Consider the following 19,369-nt stretch of genomic DNA (forward strand, 5'->3'; position numbering starts at 1 on the left):
ATTAAACAAAATGCCTTTTCAAAAAACTGGTGTGTCTTTTGAGTAGTGTTAGAGAATGTATTGTCAGTAAAACACTTCTTTTATGAGTGAGAAGATAGTGCATAAAAACAACTTGTACACCTAGAATAAACAGAACTTAGTTTCACAGCACCTTTCTAAAATAACCTATTTCAGATTACCTGGTTAATCTAAATATCTGTAAAAAATAACATGAAAATGTAAAATAGCTTTGCTGGCTTCCAAAGTCTCAATTAAATGTTTAATAAATTTCAAATGAATAAGTTAATAAACAAGTGGATTTCCCCCTTGTTATTTCTATTGTAGAGAAGTTTTAAACTTGTCAGTACACTTCTGTCACATGCTTTTTGAAACTAAGCTTGATAGGATCCTTATATCTTAATTTGAAGAATCTACTTACATGGATTTTAACTATAACAAAGGGAGAGGATATTGAGTGATAGAAAACAACTATTGGCTTAACAATGATTCAAAGTGAAAAATGTGGAAACAGTGCTAGAATGAGGAAATGGATGCTGTCTTAGGAATTTAAGAGAATTTAATCTACAAATACTCTCCCTCTGTGCCAACTGCCTAGGGCCATTTCAAGTTATATTTCTGCATTGTTTTATTTTTTTTAATTAACATTTCTTAGAAAATTAGGAAACAATGGCATTTTTATTTATTCTAACTAAGAACGACTACAAAAAAAATCTAAAACAAACATCACAATTATAAAATGTTAAAAGCTTCTACTTGGAAATACAGAAAAAACTTAAAATTAAAGCTTACCGCCATTTCTCTTCAGTATTATACTGGAGATTTTAGCCAATGTAGTCAAAGAAAGGAAAGAAATAAAACATGCAAATTTAGGATGGTAGAAATAACAGTATACTATTCATGGATGACATGATTGTTTATGTAGGCCAAGGTTGGCAAACTTACTTTGTAAAGGGCCAGATAATAAATATTTTAGGCTTTGCAGGCCACATGCTGTTTCTGTAGCTTTTTTTTTTTTACAATCATTTATAAAAATGCAAGAACCATTCTTAGCATGTGGGCCATGTAAAAACAGACTGTGGGTTGGATTTGGCCCACAGGCCATAATTTGCTGACCCCTGAAACTGTAGATGATTTACAATGGAATTGAAATTTGTAAGAGTTTAACAAGGTTGCCAAATGTCAACATGCAAAGCCCAAATGTATTTATAAATTCTAACCACAAATAGTGAGAAGATAAAATTTAAATAAAGAGATCACTTACAATAGCAATATCAAATACTTAGGAATAAATCTAACAAAAGATATTCAAGAACATTACACAAACTTATGGCAGTACTGAGACAAATTAAAGATAACCAAAGTAAATGAAAAGACACCAAATTTGTGCACTGAAAGCCATTTTAAAGATATCAATTTTCTCCAACTTGATCAACAGATTACTTGCAGTCGCATGTATTCTTGTGGAGCTTGTCAAGCTGATTTTAAAAGTATATAAAAATGAAAAGTCCAAGAAGAGTAAAGGCACACTTGAGGAAGAACCTAGTAGGAACATCTGCTTTCAAGAAATCAAGAGGTATTTTAAAGATGTAATAATTAAGATAGCAATTAGTATTAGTTGTTAATACTAATAACATTGGTATTAATACACATATATGCATGTCCATGTGCAACCAGTTATTTCTTAAACTTTAAAGCCAACTGTGAAGCAATTAATATAAATATCTATAAATTCAAAGACCAAATGGGGATTCTAGACATAATTCCAAAGAGGTAGTTGCCTTTATTTTCACCTTTATTGATATTGCCTATTAAGAATATGAATCTCTAAGGTATTTGAGATTTAATGGTGATCAACATTTTTAAATACTTTTTAATCCCTCTGGATAAAGATTAGAATTTCTTCAATCTTTTAAGATAAATAATAGTGTATTCATAAACTAACAGTAAGCTCTATATGGTAAGATTTTGAAGCTTCCAAGATTTTGAAGCTAATGGTTAAAAAAAATTAAGTAGAGGAAATTATTGTGGCACCTACCCCCCACCCCCACCCCCACAAAGCTTGCCTAACCTTTAATTTCCGTCTCTTAAGCATACCTTCCACAATGCTCTCTCTTAGGATATGGAACATACAAGATCAGGCCCAAAAGCCAAAGTATGGGGGATGGCAGGATGTATTTTATGTCTAGATAATGTGTGGCAAGCACAGGATATTCACCTGGTGACTCCAGATTCTACTCAATTATATAATACTTATGTTTCTTCTCTGTTAGTGAGCAAGGGTGGTAAAGATGAGTCCATCTAGAAAACACTGCGTACTATAAAGCACATCAATTGATATCTGCATAAGGATAGACATATAGGTCAATGGAACAGAGGAGAGTCCAGAAATAGCCTTGTGCATATATGGTCAGTTGATTCTTAACAAAGGGGCCAAGGTAACTCAATGAGGGAAAGTATAGTCTTTTAAACCAGTGGTGTAGAATAAACTGATTACCATATGAAAAACAATTCACCTTGCATCTTCCCTATCATATGCAAGAATGAAATCGAAATGAATGACAGACCTAAATAAATGAGTTGAAACTATAAAAACTGTAAAACTTCTGGACAAAACATAGGACAAAATCTTTGTTACTTAGTTTAGACAAAGATATCTTAGATAAGACATGACAACCACAACCCATACATGAAAAAAAAACGTTAAATCGGGCCTTATTGAAATTAAAATTTTGCTCTTCAAAAGACACCATTTAGAAACACACTGAAGAAATTATTTGCGAAACATGCATCTGATAAAAAGACTTTTATCCAAAATATAGAAAGAACTCTCACAACACCATGAAAAAACTGGGTAAAAAATTTGAACAGAAACTTTACCAAAGACTATAGACAAATATCTAATAAACTCATCATTTATTAGGGAAATGCAAAATAAAACCACAATGAGACCATGACAAACCACCAGAATGGCCAAAATTGAAAAGGTGACAGTACCAAGTGTTGAGGAGGTGCGAAATCTGCAACTCTCACACATTGCTAGTGGGAATGTAAAATGGGACCAGCATTTTGGAAAACAGTTTAATAGTTTCTTAAAATGTTAAAAAGAAACTCAGCAATTTCATTCCTAGTTATCTACCCAAGAAAAATTAAAACATATGCCCACATACAAAAAAACCTGTACAAAAGTATTCGTATCAGCATTATTGATGATGACCTCAAGTATAAACAATCCAAATATCCAGCAACCAGTGAACAGGTAAAGATACTGTGGAACATCACATAATGGAATATCACTCAGAAATCAATATCTGCTATACGCAACATGGGTGACATGCAAGAACATTACACTAAGTGAAAGACAAATTTCTAGAAAAGTCAAACTTGTAGAGATAGAAAGCAGGTCATTGATTCTCTGGAGCTAAGAGTAGGAGTGGAGACTGACTACAAAGGGGTTGAAGTAACTTTTCTAGATGACGAAATGTTCTAAAATTTGATTGTTAAAGGTTGCACTATAGACATTGAACTGTACACCTACACTAGTGAATTTTATGGTATATAAATCATACCTCAATAAAGCTCTTAAAAAACAAATCTCATGGTTTGTCCCAAATATTATGCAAATTCGCTTTCAAACCTCTTCTTTCAAGTACACAGCGGAGAGAAATTAAGAAATTTATAGTAATGGGACCTGCCTCCTAAATCTCTTCTTAGACTTACAAAAGGATTTCTTTCACATTTCCAGGACAAAGGGGTATGATGATCGGATGTTTCTTTTCTAAACGGATAAAAGTCTGCCTTTTTAGAAAAGCCAGATTGTTTGCAGTTATAACTTTTGACTTCAAACTTTTATTATAGAAAAATTTAAATATGTAATAGACAAGCTGTACACTTTAAATATACACTTTAAATTGTGTGGCAACTATTGCTCAATGATGCTGTTTTTTAAATAAGTAGACAAAAATATTATGGACCCCAATTCTGATATACATTTTCAACTCATGGACAATTTTGTTTCAGCTGTATCTCCACCCACTTCTCTGCTCCTGTATTAACTTGTAGCAAGTAAGACACATATCATTTCTCTTTTATATTCTGTTCATAACTAAGCCATAATCATACTATCACATCTAAAAATATAATTTATAAAAAGAATTTACATTACATAATTTAAGCATTAATATATTTAAAAATCCAATTAGTGCTCCAATTTCCAATTGTCTCATAAATGTTATGACACTTATTGTTGTTTTGAATAAGGACCTAAATAAGGAACCACGTGTGATTAATTGCCTGAATGGCATGTCCCTTAAAATTCTTTTCATCTTCGGGTTCTCCCTCCATCTTGCATTTCCCTCTAACCATTTATTTTTTGAACAAACTGAGTTGTCTGTCCTGTAGCATTTCTACCTGCTGCATTATGCTGACTGCTTTACCAGGGTATCCTTTAATATGCCCCTCTATCTTCTGTTCTTCCTGTAAATTGTACATTTTAATGACTTGGGCTTGGAATCATCCAGGCCAAACCCAGCTTAGATCAAACTTCAGCCAAGTTACACTCATGAGTGAAAATGATTGTTTTTGGAAACCACTGAGTTTTGAGGTAGTTTGGTACATAGAATCATTGAGGCACGTTAATAACTTTCAAAATCATACATAAAATGAAAGAGAATTATAGACGATATTTCCAGTTGCTCTGTATTCTATTCACATTTTGCATATGACCTGGCATAGTCACATTCTAGAATAAATTTGATTTACATGACAGGAAATGCAGGCAGTCCATACTCTACATAGTGAAAATGGTGACATCTGGTCTTGATACTGGAACTCAAGTTATTCTTGTTTGACCCTTGAGAGAATATGGCTGAGATAAATGACACACTTAATCCTTTGAAATCTTTTCATGAAAGCAGGGGTTCTAAATGATCCTGAACCAATACCTTCCCAGAGCAGGACATAGCAGCCTCCCTGCGTGGCAGCAGATTGTTGGCTGCTGCTAGCCTGGGCTGTCAGGAAGGCCCAGCCACTTACTGCACCTGGAGCTCCAGTCCTTTCTGGAAGAGTATATTCAAAACTCTCCATGAGCTTACTCTCTCCTTCCACATTAAGAAATATAGCAAAAACAAAACAAAAAAACCTCCCAAAACCTGAGGAATGAAGTGAGAAATTAGGGAGGTCTGGAATGATGGTGGTTTGTGTAAAAAGTCGTATTTGAAGGGCTGTATAATTTACTGTATCTTGATATAACTCTAAAGGCAGTATTTCAAAATAAATGTATTACTGGGAAGTTTCTAACTGTAAAACTACTTTAAAATTGGATACTAAATAAATATATGTGCTAAAAAAAAAAAAGGTTATGTCACTGAAACAGTGGACCATTTTATCAGTGAGAAAGCACCTCTGAAAATTGTCCTCCAATAAAAAAGCGAAAAAACCGGTAAAAAACTGTCCGAAGCACCTTTTTCAGATCTCCGGAAATGAACCAAAGTCATGTAGCGATCTGAGGCATGTTCGCTTAAGTGAAATGGCTGAATCTCAGTAAGAGCTGTGCATCTGGGTATTTTAAACTGCCCTGACCCCATCCCATCTCCAGCTCCATTGGAAATGTTGAAAACCGGCAGCCTGGAAGTCACTGGCGGGAGCCAAATATGGCTGGGAACTCCACCAACCCTGCATTCCCAGAGAGCTGTCATTATTTGGCTTGTCTTGTTGTTTCCGAGAAGACCTTATGGGCAAGGCCATCTTTATTAGACTGGCCTTAGATCTTGTAGGCCCAGAAGCCTTTTCCCAGTGGGTGTTTGTACAGATAATTACAGGCAATTGTGTAATTTTGTGGCTGCCTGAGATGGTGGATAACAGTTGGGACTAATCAAAAAACTTAAAAAGGAAATGCTGGAAAATGAGATGCTCATAGGGGTTTTGAAAGCTCTGACATATTTCTGGGTTTCTAGAAGGCCGTGAACGTGGTACAGCTATATATAGCCTGAGAAAAGACCTGGGAAGAACCCAGGCGCTCATGTCTGGCTGACCCTGAGGCTCTATGTAAGCAGACAGTACTAACCAGGTATGGCAAAACCTGGGTTGTTAATCAGTCAGCCAATCAGCATAACCTTGGGAAGTCACCCTACCCTGCCTGAGCTTCTCAGTTTCCCTACTGGATGGAACCTATATGTATGTGGACCTGTATGTGTGTAGGTCAAAGTATGTGTGTTTGTGAGGGAAAGTGCATGTGGCTGCTCATAGATGGACTTTAGACTCTAGATGGTTCAGAAATTGTAAGCAAAATGTTTGCATGCATATTTGTAGTTTTTCATAAAGGCTCTAATTCTTTCATATTTCACAGATAAAGAGGTCAACTGCCCAGAACACAATTATGAATGACAAGATGACTGGTATGGTAGGTCTTCTATAGTAGTAAATTCTAAGGGAACAAGATTTAAAAATCACACACCGCCCCCGCCCCCAGCCCCCCACACGCTTGCTATAAGTGAGTAGAGGCATTTTAATGTTGCTATGGGTGTCTATTTATTTTATGTGGGAAGGATGAGAGAAGAAAGTCTAGTAGCCAGAAAGATAGAAATAACAGAAAGTTAAACATACACAAAAGTTAACCACAATAAGCATTGGAAATATATTCAAATAATTGCAAGCCCATAAGAACCATTATAAAACAAAATACCTCGCATCGATTTTTTTTGTCTATGGATTTAATATTACTTCTGTTCTAATCCCAAATTCTTTATTAATGAAAAATTAAGACCAACTTTAAGAAGCTTCAATATTCACTTTTATTAATTATAAAAAAAATTAAGGTATCAGAGTGTATATGGTGTATTGTGATCTTGGTTTTGAACATTTATTCACGTGTTTACATTATTTCAACGTTAATAAACATACCATATGTGTATCTTTACAATACCTGATAAAGGTTTAGCTGTCTGGCACTTATACATGTATTATTAGTTCATTCTGATGCTCTCTGCCTGTCAAAAGAATGTAAAAGGTAACTGGCCTGAAATAACTCCAAGATGATGACTGACTAGAGCAGTTATGCTACGACAATTGCCACACATTTATTTGTGCCCCTTGAATTTTTTCCCCTTAATTGAATGTAAATATTAAAAAAAAAAATCTGGAAGTGAAGTTCTGTTACTTTTTCAGTCCAATAAATAATTTTAGCTACGCTTAATGTAGCTTTTTTAAGGCCTTCATACAACTGAAAAAATTAAAGTCGAGCATGTTAAAACCCTGTTCATTTATAAAATAAAAAATAGAACCTTACAGGTTTGCAGTTAAAAGGTACTGTTCAACACCGATCATGCATGTAACGGCTGCAACCCAGCTGGAAGCCCTGGCGCTGGCAGTCAAGTCAGCGCCCAGCCCACCAGCACGAGGTGTTAAGGAAACACCATGATGTCAGCGGTCTACATCACATGTATGAAGCCACACGCCAGCAAGTGCTCTGATAAATACACAGCATTTTAATATCAGTATTGGATAGCAGATGAAAACATGCATTAGACTAAAAATGCCACAAATTTGTTTTTGTATCCATTCACTATAAAACTTTCTTTTTTAAAATTTAAACTCTTGGTTCCTATTTTAGAACACACAATAATCAGGAGGATACATGATGGGGAGCCAGTTTTCAGTAAAAGATGCACAATGAGTCCATCCAAGTAACTTCATCAGCTATGACAAAACACAGTAATGTATTATTAAAGAACAGATTTTTAAATTTCAATATTTAGAGTAAATTCTGTATTAAATATTTAGTAATAATAAAGTAGTAACATGTAGAACTTTCCTTCCACCCCACCCACTTTTTTTTTGTTTTTTACCAACCAATGTTCCTTACTATCAACTAATCAACTTTCCTACCATCGGCCTATTCTGGTGATCATTATTAACATCCCTGCCAACCTTCCTTCTTTCCCTCCTTCCTACTAACCTTTCTGTTTTCTTCCCAGTTAACTTACTTGCTCCCTTCCTTCTTATCAACCTAGTTTCTTTTCATTCATTTTTTCTGAATGCCCACTGTAAGTCAAACACTATTCTAGCTAGGCATTGGGAAAACAGCACTGAGCAAACGTACTTCCCACTTTTAGGAAACTTATGTTCTATTCAGGAAAACCAAATAATAAAGAAGCAAATTAATGAATAGATGAATAGGTAAATAATTAAGATATATATCACGTATACAGTAAAGATAAAACAATATAATACAGAGTGACTGGGAAATTAGATGGTCAAGAAGAGGACCTCTGAGGAGGTGACATTTAAGTTGACAGCTGAACAACAGGTAGAAACCTACTCTGTAAACCTGGGTAAGAGCTTTCCATATAGCTGCAATAGTTAGATCCTCCTGTGGGAAACGGCATGACTGTTTTAGCCAAGCACAGAGGAGCTAGTGTGGCAGAAGCAGAGTGAATAGGGTAAGTGTGATTTCAGATATGGCTGGAGAGGAAGGCAGCAGCCAGATCACACGGGGCCGTATGGCCACAGTGAGGAGTTTGGATTTCATTCTAAATGTGACGGAGATTCACCAGGTGTCTAAAGCCATCATTTTCATCTGCTGTGTGCAGAATACAGTAAGGGAGCAAGAATATATTAAGGGAGCAGAGTGAAAGGGAGACAAGTTACAAAACATCTCCGATGTGAATATCTGGGTGGATCACTGGCTGTACAAATGATGAGAATCACACACAACATATTAACAATTAATTCCAGAAAGAGTTCTCTTAACATATTCAAAGATCTGAAAGAGCTAATTCAAAATGTCTTACAATTTGGACTGACTTGTGAAGGTACACAAAAAGGGTCTAAAAGTAAAGATAACATATAGTTTAATCAAAATTTTCTACAGGAACCCACTGGTCAGTTTTACATCCAAAGAATATCTTACATATAAAAAGCAGACCATTGGCCGCATTTGCCACAACCAGTATCTCCCAACCACCCTACATTCTCTAGGCATAAACCAATTATACATGTACAAAGACAACATGAGGCTAAAATAACTTCTGTGGAATTTGGTAAGGTTTTATAATTGACAACCAACTTCTGCAGAAGGCTCAACCATAGAATTTCTCTGTATATACAATATATGGTAAAATGACCTTATGGCCAATCATCTCAAATGAATAAAATCAAATGTAAAACCTGAGAGTTCAACCATTTTACAATTAAGCCAATATGTATTTAAAGGAATGATTTGTTTCTTTCATAAAGGAAAACTTCATCTTCTAACTACATAATAATTCATAATGTATTTCACCTATGCTGATAACACTTGAGACTATGTTGTAGTTGAAAACAATTTGGGCATGGCTAACTAGCTAACAGTTATACAGTAACACATTTTAACTTAGTGTATGTTATTTGCTTGTATATACATATTTATTTCTGGAAAGCAACATAAGAAATTGGTAACAGTAACTGCCTTGGAGATTTTGATGGCTGAAGAAAAAGAAGGAGATTTTATATTATATTTATTCCCTTTTGTACCTTTTGAATACTGAACCATGTAAATTTTGCAAATCTGTTAATTAATGTATATATGTAAATACATACATATATATACTTTTTAAATTTTAATATATCATGTGATGACATCAAATCCTAAGCAGGTACCCTAAACTACAGTATTTGGAAATTTCAAGTAATAAAGTCTACATTCTGGGAGAAAAAAAAGAAAATACTTGAGGCTAAACTTGTGGACAGGAGTGAAACATATTTTTAAAATTTAAATAGCTTATTGATTGTCTCTCATGCATTTATTTTATAGTTCACATTACATTACGAGAGTAATAATTAGTCATGATATCACTACCATGAGGCTTTTTAGCTATCTTATCACTATACAGTACTGAAGTGACCTTTAATGGTGACAATTTAAATATCACTTACTTGAATACAATTTTTCCAGTTTTCTTTTGTTGGTTTTTCTTCCACAAGTTTAGTTGCAAATTTAAGGCCTCTTCCATACATTTTATTTACTAATGCATGTTTGTATGCAAATGTCAAAACCTATAACATAAAACAACATAAAGCTTATTTATGAGATATTTACATTTTAAAGCATGTAGCTTTAATAACAAAAGAATTAAGGCTTTTACAGAAGTATAGCTTTTAAAATAAACCTGTTACATTAAGTTCAAAAACTTTTAAAAGAACAATTAATGTCTTCAAAAGAGGTGAGTATTCCACAGAACATATAATTTATCTTGGGGAAGAAAATTATAAATCACTGTTGGAATCCATATCAAAATACCTTTTCAAGCAAAAGAAAGCAGGGCTAACATAAATGATTACAAAAATGCAAATTATAATAGAAGTACAAAACTATAGTTATTATAAATTTTCAAAATTGAAAAAGGATAAAAGTAAAAAAAAGTATGAGATTATATAAACATGTTCTTACTTTCAACCTACTTCCTTTTATGGTACAAAAAGTTTTGTACCTTTAATGATTGTATCTGTTAAATATACTTGTAACCATTTATATATATTAATATTTTTGGTCTCCACTTTTAGAATATGGAGAATGTTCTCAAAGAAAGAAATCCTGTCACATTTATTTGTCTTCTAGAGCCAAGCAAAGTGTTCAATAGTTGTTGCTATGAACATAGTAAACAGAGAGGTGACATAATGCATGGCCCCTAACACAGCAGTACTACGGCAAACTAGAATTATTTATAACAATTTTATTATGATGTTCATCAACTCTCTGTTGGACCAGGATCTTATTCAGCTTTTTTTCTACCAGCAATGTTTTTGCAGTGTTTGGCATATAGTAGCCATGTGACAATTGTTTTGAACAACAAATATTGTTGAGGTCCTCCCATGTACTTAATACTCATTAATAAAAGCCTATGTAGGTAGTGTCACTATCCTAATTCAATAGATGAGAAACTGAGGCATCAGAATAAGGTCATGCAGATAAAAGTGGTAAAGGCAGGCTGAAACTCCAGGGGTCTGATTTCAGATCCAAATTCTTAACCTCTGGTGCAGTTTCCTGAAGATAGTTGATTGCTTTCTACGTATGCAACCTGAAGCATATAGGAAGAATTTTCCTACTTCCAGAGTTCTTTCCTAGAAATTACCACAGTTAATGCTGAAAACAAGCATCTGTCTACTAAAACAAAATAATTGTTTGCGCTGGGTGAGGAGAATTCCACTGCTTTCATTTATTTTGTTTTTCTCTCTAGAGGAAAGGAAACTTGACAAGAACTTGTAGCTCTATTAACTCTACTGTAAGAGCTACAGTAGAGAGCTATAAGCGATTTAAAATGTTTTTATAACCAAAATCCAACAGTTCATCAATTTTACTTTTTATAAACTGGGTTTTAAAACTGATCAGCTATAAATCAAGTTGATAATTATTTAGAAGCTAAAGAGTTTTGAGGATATCTAATATCTAGTAACTAATATCTAAACTAATCAGAATACCACCCCTTCTGTCCCCAACAAATCAGTACATAAATAGATGTGGGAAGGCACAAAGATAATTTCTACAAGATTTTCTTAATTTTAGCTTCATACATAACAGGCTGGCTTAATCAAAAGATCACTATATATATTCCTAAACTGTTTTCCACATTTGTGTGGATAAACAGCCACTTTGTAGACAGATAAATTAACAGTAAAAAATGGTTTTAAAACAGGTTAAGACAAATATGAGGTACCACTAAACATGTCTTCTTCAGAGACAAGCTTAGCCTCATTCCAATAATTCTCTTCTTCCGGCCAGCCATCTGGAAAACAGTAAACAGTACCGTGTTTCTCCGAAAATAAGACTGGGTCTTTTATTAATTTTTGCTCCATTAGGGCTTATTTTCAGGGGATGTCTTATTTTTTTCATGTACCACAATCTACATTTATTCAAATACAGTCATGTCATCTTCTTCTGGAACATTGTCATAACATATTAAATGTGTCCCTCAGGATGACAATCTTAACTGGGGCTTATCTTCAGGGTAGGTCTTATTTTTCGGGGAAACACGGTAGGCAACGGGGCCCAAGAGAAATTTGTGAAATAACCCCCAATAACTGCACAGAAACAATAAGCAGAGAGGTTACCTTATTGTCAAAAAGATCAGTCCATTTTGTAGTTTCCCAAAAAGTTTCCGTCAGAGAATCCAAAGGACTTTCTCCTTCCTCTTCTCTCCCTTCTGTATCACTTGAAACAGCCCCATCTTCATCCTGTGTGTGAAGAAGGTGGTCGGCCAACGCACATCCTTTTCTACAAAGGGCATCTACAAGGGTGGATTTTTGTTTGTCCATGTCACTGCACACCAAATCAAAAAACATTTCACAGATCAGCAAAATTTCCTTAAAAGTACAGCCTTATCTGAAATTAAATTCATGCATTCTTCTGCTATTTACAACGCAGAGATTTTGTATAGCCATGTATATACATGTGTATTGTACATCAAATAAAATTCCTTATTTTTAATAAACATCAAATGATCAAATGAGCCACTATTTTACACAGATAGATTAAAGGAGTTAGGACAGTTGGACTTGGTAGAAACAGAATGCCGTAAGCAAAAGAGTTGAAACATTATTTGGTTCTAAATTCTGTCAGCTACATAACTCTTAATCAGAACAGTAACTTGTAAGTATGTACAAATTTACAGAGGTTCTCCCAGTCATGAACTTACATGTATAAATAGAGCAAACAAATGTAATGCTTACTCTGAATGTGCCAGCCACTGTTTTTGCATTTTAATACATGAACTCATTTATACTCATAATAACTCTACGAGTAAAGATACTACTAATGACCCCCATCATTTTGCAAAGGAGGTAACGGAGGCACAAAGAAATAAACTGATTCGTTCAAGATTCTACAGTTAGGAAGTGGCAATTCCAGGATTCTAAGCTACTTAGAGTCTGGTTCTGGAAGCCCCGCCCTTAATTAATCACTGTGGTAAATAAAATGCGTGCTCCAGGGCGGGCATCTTTGTTTTCTTCTAATGTATTCAAAGTGCCTGGCACAAAACAGACAATAAATCATTACTGAATGAAATATAATAACAACCTGCACTCCAGGGAACAGTGGTAGTCTCTAGAATGCTTGCTTATTTGAGGCATTTTGTCCAACTCATGACCGAGACTTGTGAAGACAATGAGTCTGTGACAAAAGAATGAGGCATATAGTAATCTCCTCAAGATTAGGGTAGGAATATAAGGAATTGCTCAAGAAATGCAAGGGCACAGGTTTAGGAGAGAGATCCCGCTCTGAATCCTGGCTTTCCCACTTCCTACTATTGTTACCACAGGCGAGTCATTTAATCTCTCCGAGCTTCAGTTTCCTCTTCTATAAAAATGGTGTAGAAATGTCCATATTTTGCATGTTGTTTAGAGGATTAAATTTACATGAGACATTGTACTTCAAATGCCTCAAGTACTCCTTACGCATAATTGGCATTTCATAAATGGGGGCTATACTTTTCACTATTACTGTTATTAACAGTAACAACAACAAAATAGGAATGTTTTTGAGATTGTTCCTTTGGAAAGTGTGAAAAGGTGCTGACAATGGTCAACAACCAACTTCGAACAAATTTTATTTTATTCCACATAAAAACCACTGCTTGTAAGGTTCATAAAATCCTACAGTACCAGTATAATCAATGTCATGCCAAGAGTTCTAGCAGTTTAGAATTCAGGTATTTTATGTAGAAAAAAACTATTCTAATGGAAAGAGATGGAATCTTTCAAGGAAATTATAGTACTTTTAGGCAGCCTGAAGTTTGTTTATTAGTTACTATAACTATGAGAGAATGACGGTATCTACCCTTGTAAATTAATGACTCCCTGGGATGAAAAGAAACCAGAGTGACAGTCATTCTGAGGTGAGAGTGCATGGAAGGGTGAAAGTGAGGGCTGCTGGACCATTACACCAACATATGGAAAGCCACTCTCCCATGGAAGGAACCATACCACTCACTCACACACCTAGCTAAGCCTCTCTGTTCTAGGCATTACGAACTAAATACAGGGTTTTTCATGCTACTGGTGATAAATCGTTTAAAGATTAATTTTGCAGGGTGTTAACGTGTTTGCCCTCTCCACACTTCCAGTTCACACAAATCCCCAAGTGCATGGACAGCTTGATCATAGCTACTCAGATCTCTCCACCACGACAGCACCTAATGGTAGAGAAAGCAAACTACTTTTCTTTTGCTTAATCTTAAATGACTGGAGAAAATTATTACAAAATATTTAAATAGGGAATATGTGATTGTTGGTAACTCTAATAAGGTAATAAAAACTACCAGGAAAGAAGAATACTCAATAACATCAATCCCTACTTTTAAAAAAAGAAATGAGATGCAAGAAAGATTATTTACTGGTTAGGTACTTTTTTATAATAGCTGCATCGGGCCTGGGGTCAGTCTTCATTGCAATATAAACTGCTAGGGCCGTTTGATCTATATGAGAAATAACAGCATTTGCAGCTTCAACAATTTCATTAAGTCTTTTCATTCGTTCCTGGGGAAGAAAAAAAAGAAAAAATGAGAAAAAAATGGATGTATCAAAGAGTATATTGAAGTGTTTTCACTTGTCTCATATCCAATGTGAGAGGACCATGTAGTCCATTTACAGCCCAGGGGGCTCAGCACTATCTTCTCGTGTAATCTTTATAATTGTCAGCATCTCTACAAAAGCTGAACTCAGACAGGAAAATACCTAATTTACATTCCCTGCTGGCAGTAAACGGTGACAGTAAGCAAAATATAAAGTTCATAAACATGTAAAGTGTTTCCTACAAAGGCAATTCCTTTTCTGGGTATCTTAAGATTTTAGAGATCGGCTATGTTAATTCAGTCCCATGCCACGTGAAAACAGAAAAAAGCACTAGCTGATGAAATAAATTCTTTATAATTTATTATTAAAAACACAAAGATGAGAATAAACAAGAAAATAACCAACATGGTGTTATGGTGTTTGTTTATAGTGGTGTGTAGTCACACAGCAACCTAGCAGTCTGTCCCCTCCAATCTTTCCTTAGGGAAAGGTGACCCTGCGGGACTGTCCCTCATTGGGGTTGAGTTTATGCTACTCTAAGTCTCCATGTTTGGTCCTTGTAAGCAGGGTCTGCAGTCAAAGGCGGGTAAGATTTCTCACGGGAGAAACAACCTAAGCCAGACGGGACCCCCCTAGGACCCCCATGAGCTAATGTAAAGTTAGGAGGTAGCTGTGCCCCTCCTCTTCTGAGAAGCTGCTGACAGATGCCTCAACTATTGTCCTTTACCCTCAGGTGTAATGGACCCATTAGAACAATAGCATCTTGCCCCTCCTGTTTGGCTCATGGGATAATCTTATCTTGTGAGACTTGTTCCCCTGGGGATTGTATGCACCACACCTTGGTCATTTGGGGGATGGTATGCATCGGTTGCTTTGGGCGATTATGGGATTTGGAATGAAGGATTATTGTGTGGTGTAAGAGTTTCCCAGATCCTGCCCCTAATCATGTGATCTCTATTGTAAAAAAATCAATAAATACCCACGGTGACCCAATTCGGGGCTCCAGTCCCTTGAGGCTGTGAGTCCCTTGGTCCTCTGATTTAACTATATTTGAGTCTCTGTCTCTTTATGAGAGTTTAACCCTCGCTGCCTCCCTCGCCTTCCCACGGCTTGTGTTGTGCAGGACGCAACAGTGGTGTCTGGTGTTCACAGTAAGTTGCTTCTCTCTTGTTCAAGTTCTTTAGAGGTCTCTGTTCAACACTTTCTAGTTCCCTCTGAATCCTTGATAACTTTTAGTTATAGCTAGCATTTTCCTACTGCCATGATTGCTAATGAGACCTCGTCCGTGTTAAAAAAGTCTGGAACTATGGCTAATTCTTGAAAGAGAGAATCATGAACAAAGTTAATACAAAGTAAGGATTCTTCTTTTGCTAAAGGTGTTTAGATTTGCAGCAGGCAAGGACCACTGCCTTCTGCTCCTTGCTCTTTAGGTTAAGGTCAGTAAAGCAATCCTTAGGGTATCTTAATTACTACTCCTTCTCCAACTGGCCAAAAATGTGAGTGAGAATCCTAAACTCATAGCAATGGCCAGGTTCTATAACCAGTTTAAATGAAAACAGCTTAAATAGAACATTCAATTTGAGTAAACACATTTGTCAGCAAGAACAGAAGACAAATATCAGGTTGTACCTTAATTCAAAATACAAACCTTATCTAATATTACAAACAATATAAGATGCTTATATTAAAAATGAACATGTCCAACCTTTTCAGCATCCAACTGATGAAGTCGAGCAACGTACAGAGGAAGATAATTAGGATAGGTTTCTTTCAATTCATTATAAATGTCACAAGAATCCAGCCTAGGTACATAAGAAAGAGAAAACATTCATTATTTAATTTCTTTTAGAAAGAAAATTTCCGTCTTTCATATTATTTAACATTATTTTGAAGTTCCAGTCAATAACATAAGGCATGAATCTGAAATATAAGTATACTTGTTGACAAGGACTATCATTATTTGTAGGTAGTATAAATATGCTTATCTAGAAAATAAACAAGAAAAATCAAAATAAAAGTTATTTCCGCTCAGAGTTCAGTACGATAGAAGATAAAACTAAGCATCACCAGATTTCCTACATATCAGCTATAACTAGATTTAATAAAAGGAGGGGGAAAATTCACAAATATCAAGAAAAAAAAAAAAGATCTAGAAATGTCCAAGATCTAGAAGAAGAAGAATGTAAACTTTTCTGACAAATCTGAAGTCTCGAATGAAGAGACATTCCATGTTCCCAAATGACGAAGTTGAATAAAATCATGCCAATCCTTCCTTATTACATGCAGGAGAGCAGCAGCCTGTAATGTTCCCGGCTTGCCCTGCCTGGCATGGACGCACTGCCCCTGAGCTGGGGCAGAGGTGACCAGGGTCTCAGCAGTGCCGTACTCACGGCAGACCCTCCACTTTACAAGTAGGGGCTGAGCAGAAGGAGGGAGCCCCCATCTCTTGACCACATTCGCCTCAGCGACAGGTGTCTGGGCTGGAAGAGAAATGCCGAAATCCTGCTCCTCCCAGGAAGAAAGTCCTCAGACTGGGTGCTAAGGGAGACCAGTCTGGAATACAATTTCTGCATCACCATCATGCCAGAAGTCAACCTCCGCAATCTCACTGTTGAAGGATCTACACCGTATTTTCAACTGTTTATAACATCCTACAAACCAGAGACGGACCTAAAGACTGGCTTCTGGTGGAGATAAGACCTAGTTTTAAGTGGAAAGGCAGGTTTGAATGTGGACTCACATTACAAGGGATTAATCCCTGGGAATTATTTCCACAATACAATGATGTCTGTTCTCTGTACGACCTCATGATTGTAAGGACCCATTCACACTCAGCTATGAGGTTCCAACAGATAACCAGTGGTTGAAAGAAATACTGCATAACATAAGTGGAAAAAGCAATTGATCTGACTACATAGAATAAATTTCTACTACGTAAAAAATTAAGCTAAAAGTCAAAGAATAAGCTGGGGAAAATCTGTGACAGGTACAGCAAAGCATTAATATATTTATGTTTAAAAGTTAACAGAAAAATCTGATGTGCCAATAGAGAAATGGGTAAAGAACATGTTCGACTGACAGAAGGTATATGAAGAATGAAATGACAACATTCAAAAAGCTCAAATTTAATAACTTAAAAAAATGCAGTTTAAAACTGCAGTAATGGCCTGTTCTTCTTGCACCTGTACGAACAAGGCTTTATTTTGAATTATATGGCTCTTGGTTGGAAAAGGTACAGAGAGAGACACAGGCCCCATCATACACTACTGGATGGAGAATAAATTGTTATATTCACTCTGGAAAGCAACTGGCAAAACAGAAGATTATTTTTAAGGATTAGTATTTTGGATTCAATAATTATACTTTTAAGTTGTTTTCTGATGGAAATTTTAAAAAACCGCTATGTATAAAAATATCCATCACAGTATTAAAAAGAACATCTATAAACATGAGACAAATAAAGTATTTAAATAGGTTATATTTCATCCACAGGACCATATACTACATAGTCATTAAAAATAGTATTTAAAGGACTATTAAATGGCATAGAAAATGTTCATAAGCAAGTAAGTAGAACTGGAAAAGTAAGACACAATATCATTCACACTACTACATGTATAAATACAGAGACAAATAATAAGACAGTGATTATCTTTGGAGAGTGGGCAAAAAGTGATTTTTATTTTCTTTATATCTCCCAATAAAATTCTCTTCCAAGAGCAAATCAGAGTAAGTGATTAAAATATAAAACAAATTCTTATCACAAAAGGGAATTAAACATATATGAAAATTTAAAGTATCTGTAATCCTTCCACTGTTAACATTTTTGAATATAGCCAATGCATATACACATAATAATGCTGTAAATGGGAAAATAAAAGCAAACACTTAGAGGGTTAAAAATTCATTAAATACTTACTTTGTCATCCACTGAATTTTAAGATCTCGTAATGCTTCCGTAAACTCTTCTTTTAAATCTTTCTCTTTTTCAGAATCTTTTTCTTTATCTTTGCTGCCATTCTTAGTCTTTGTTGGTGGAGATATTAGGTAGTAATGAACAGGAATTACATCCTATGAATGTGGAGTGACAGTCTTAGATTAACGTGCTTTATTTTACATATTTTAAAATCATCTTCCATAGCTGAGTATCACATAACATGGGCTGCACTTGAGTTGTAATACACTGTATTATAGACTGTAAGGCACCACAACACATAAAAAATTCCAATCTGCAAAGTAATTTTCTCCCCAACTTTAAAGTACCAATTTTTCTACTATCTCCTTTAAAATAAAGGAGATTTATAACAAACTTTTTCTCTACTTGAGTATACTTGGTAGTCTTCGTTTTACTTGATAGACTAATTATAAAAGTATATTATACTCTCTCAGATTATTTTATATCTGAGAAGGGAAGGAAATAAGTTAGAACTAAAAAGAAACAAAAACAAACAAACAAACAAAAAATCCTCTTTTCTCTCCAAGTAAATTTAAATGTATTTCTTTATTCAGTCAACAAGTCTTATTGAGCCAGTGATGTGTGAGGTAAGGCTCTGACAATTGAAGAACAAAGCAAACAAGGCCCTTTCTTGCCCTCAGGGAACATATGCTCTAGTGTGGGAAGACAGACAACAAACATAGAAGTAAATAAATAATTTCAGATATTAATGCATATATGAAGAAAATGAAACAGAATAAAGAGATACTGAGTGAGTGACTGCTAGGTAAGGTGTGGAACCATTGGAGACAAAGTGGTTATGGAAAGCCACTCTAAAGAAGTACCATCTGATCTAAATGAATCGAAATGACCTAAAAAGAAATGAACCTCGAATGA

At 35.2% G+C, this 19,369-nt stretch overlaps 1 protein-coding gene across 7 annotated transcripts in view; it reads right to left on the reverse strand.

The window, feature by feature from the left end:
- Positions 1 to 6,504: 6,504 nt before the first annotated feature.
- The window catches only part of TPP2 (tripeptidyl peptidase 2), a 63,184-nt gene continuing 50,319 nt past the window's right edge, over positions 6,505 to 19,369 (reverse strand). For 2 of the 7 annotated variants that reach the window (XM_081046417.1, XM_081046416.1), the window contains 7 exons: positions 18,458 to 18,609; positions 16,244 to 16,340; positions 14,372 to 14,502; positions 13,046 to 13,138; positions 12,082 to 12,289; positions 9,910 to 10,029; positions 6,505 to 7,692 (listed from right to left, as the gene is read on the reverse strand). In XM_081046417.1, the coding sequence (XP_080902543.1) occupies positions 7,603 to 7,692; positions 9,910 to 10,029; positions 12,082 to 12,289; positions 13,046 to 13,138; positions 14,372 to 14,502; positions 16,244 to 16,340; positions 18,458 to 18,609 (891 nt within the window). In that variant the 3' untranslated portion in view covers positions 6,505 to 7,602. Of the gene's footprint in view, positions 7,693 to 9,909; positions 10,030 to 12,081; positions 12,290 to 13,045; positions 13,139 to 14,360; positions 14,503 to 16,243; positions 16,341 to 18,457; positions 18,610 to 19,369 lie in introns of all 7 variants that reach the window. The other 5 variants (XM_081046419.1, XM_081046418.1, XR_013993221.1 and 2 more) reach the window with 3 other exon arrangements.

The sequence above is a fragment of the Rhinolophus hipposideros genome (assembly GCF_964194185.1).
Source record: "Rhinolophus hipposideros genome assembly, chromosome: 4".
Lineage (NCBI taxonomy): Eukaryota > Metazoa > Chordata > Mammalia > Chiroptera > Rhinolophidae > Rhinolophus > Rhinolophus hipposideros.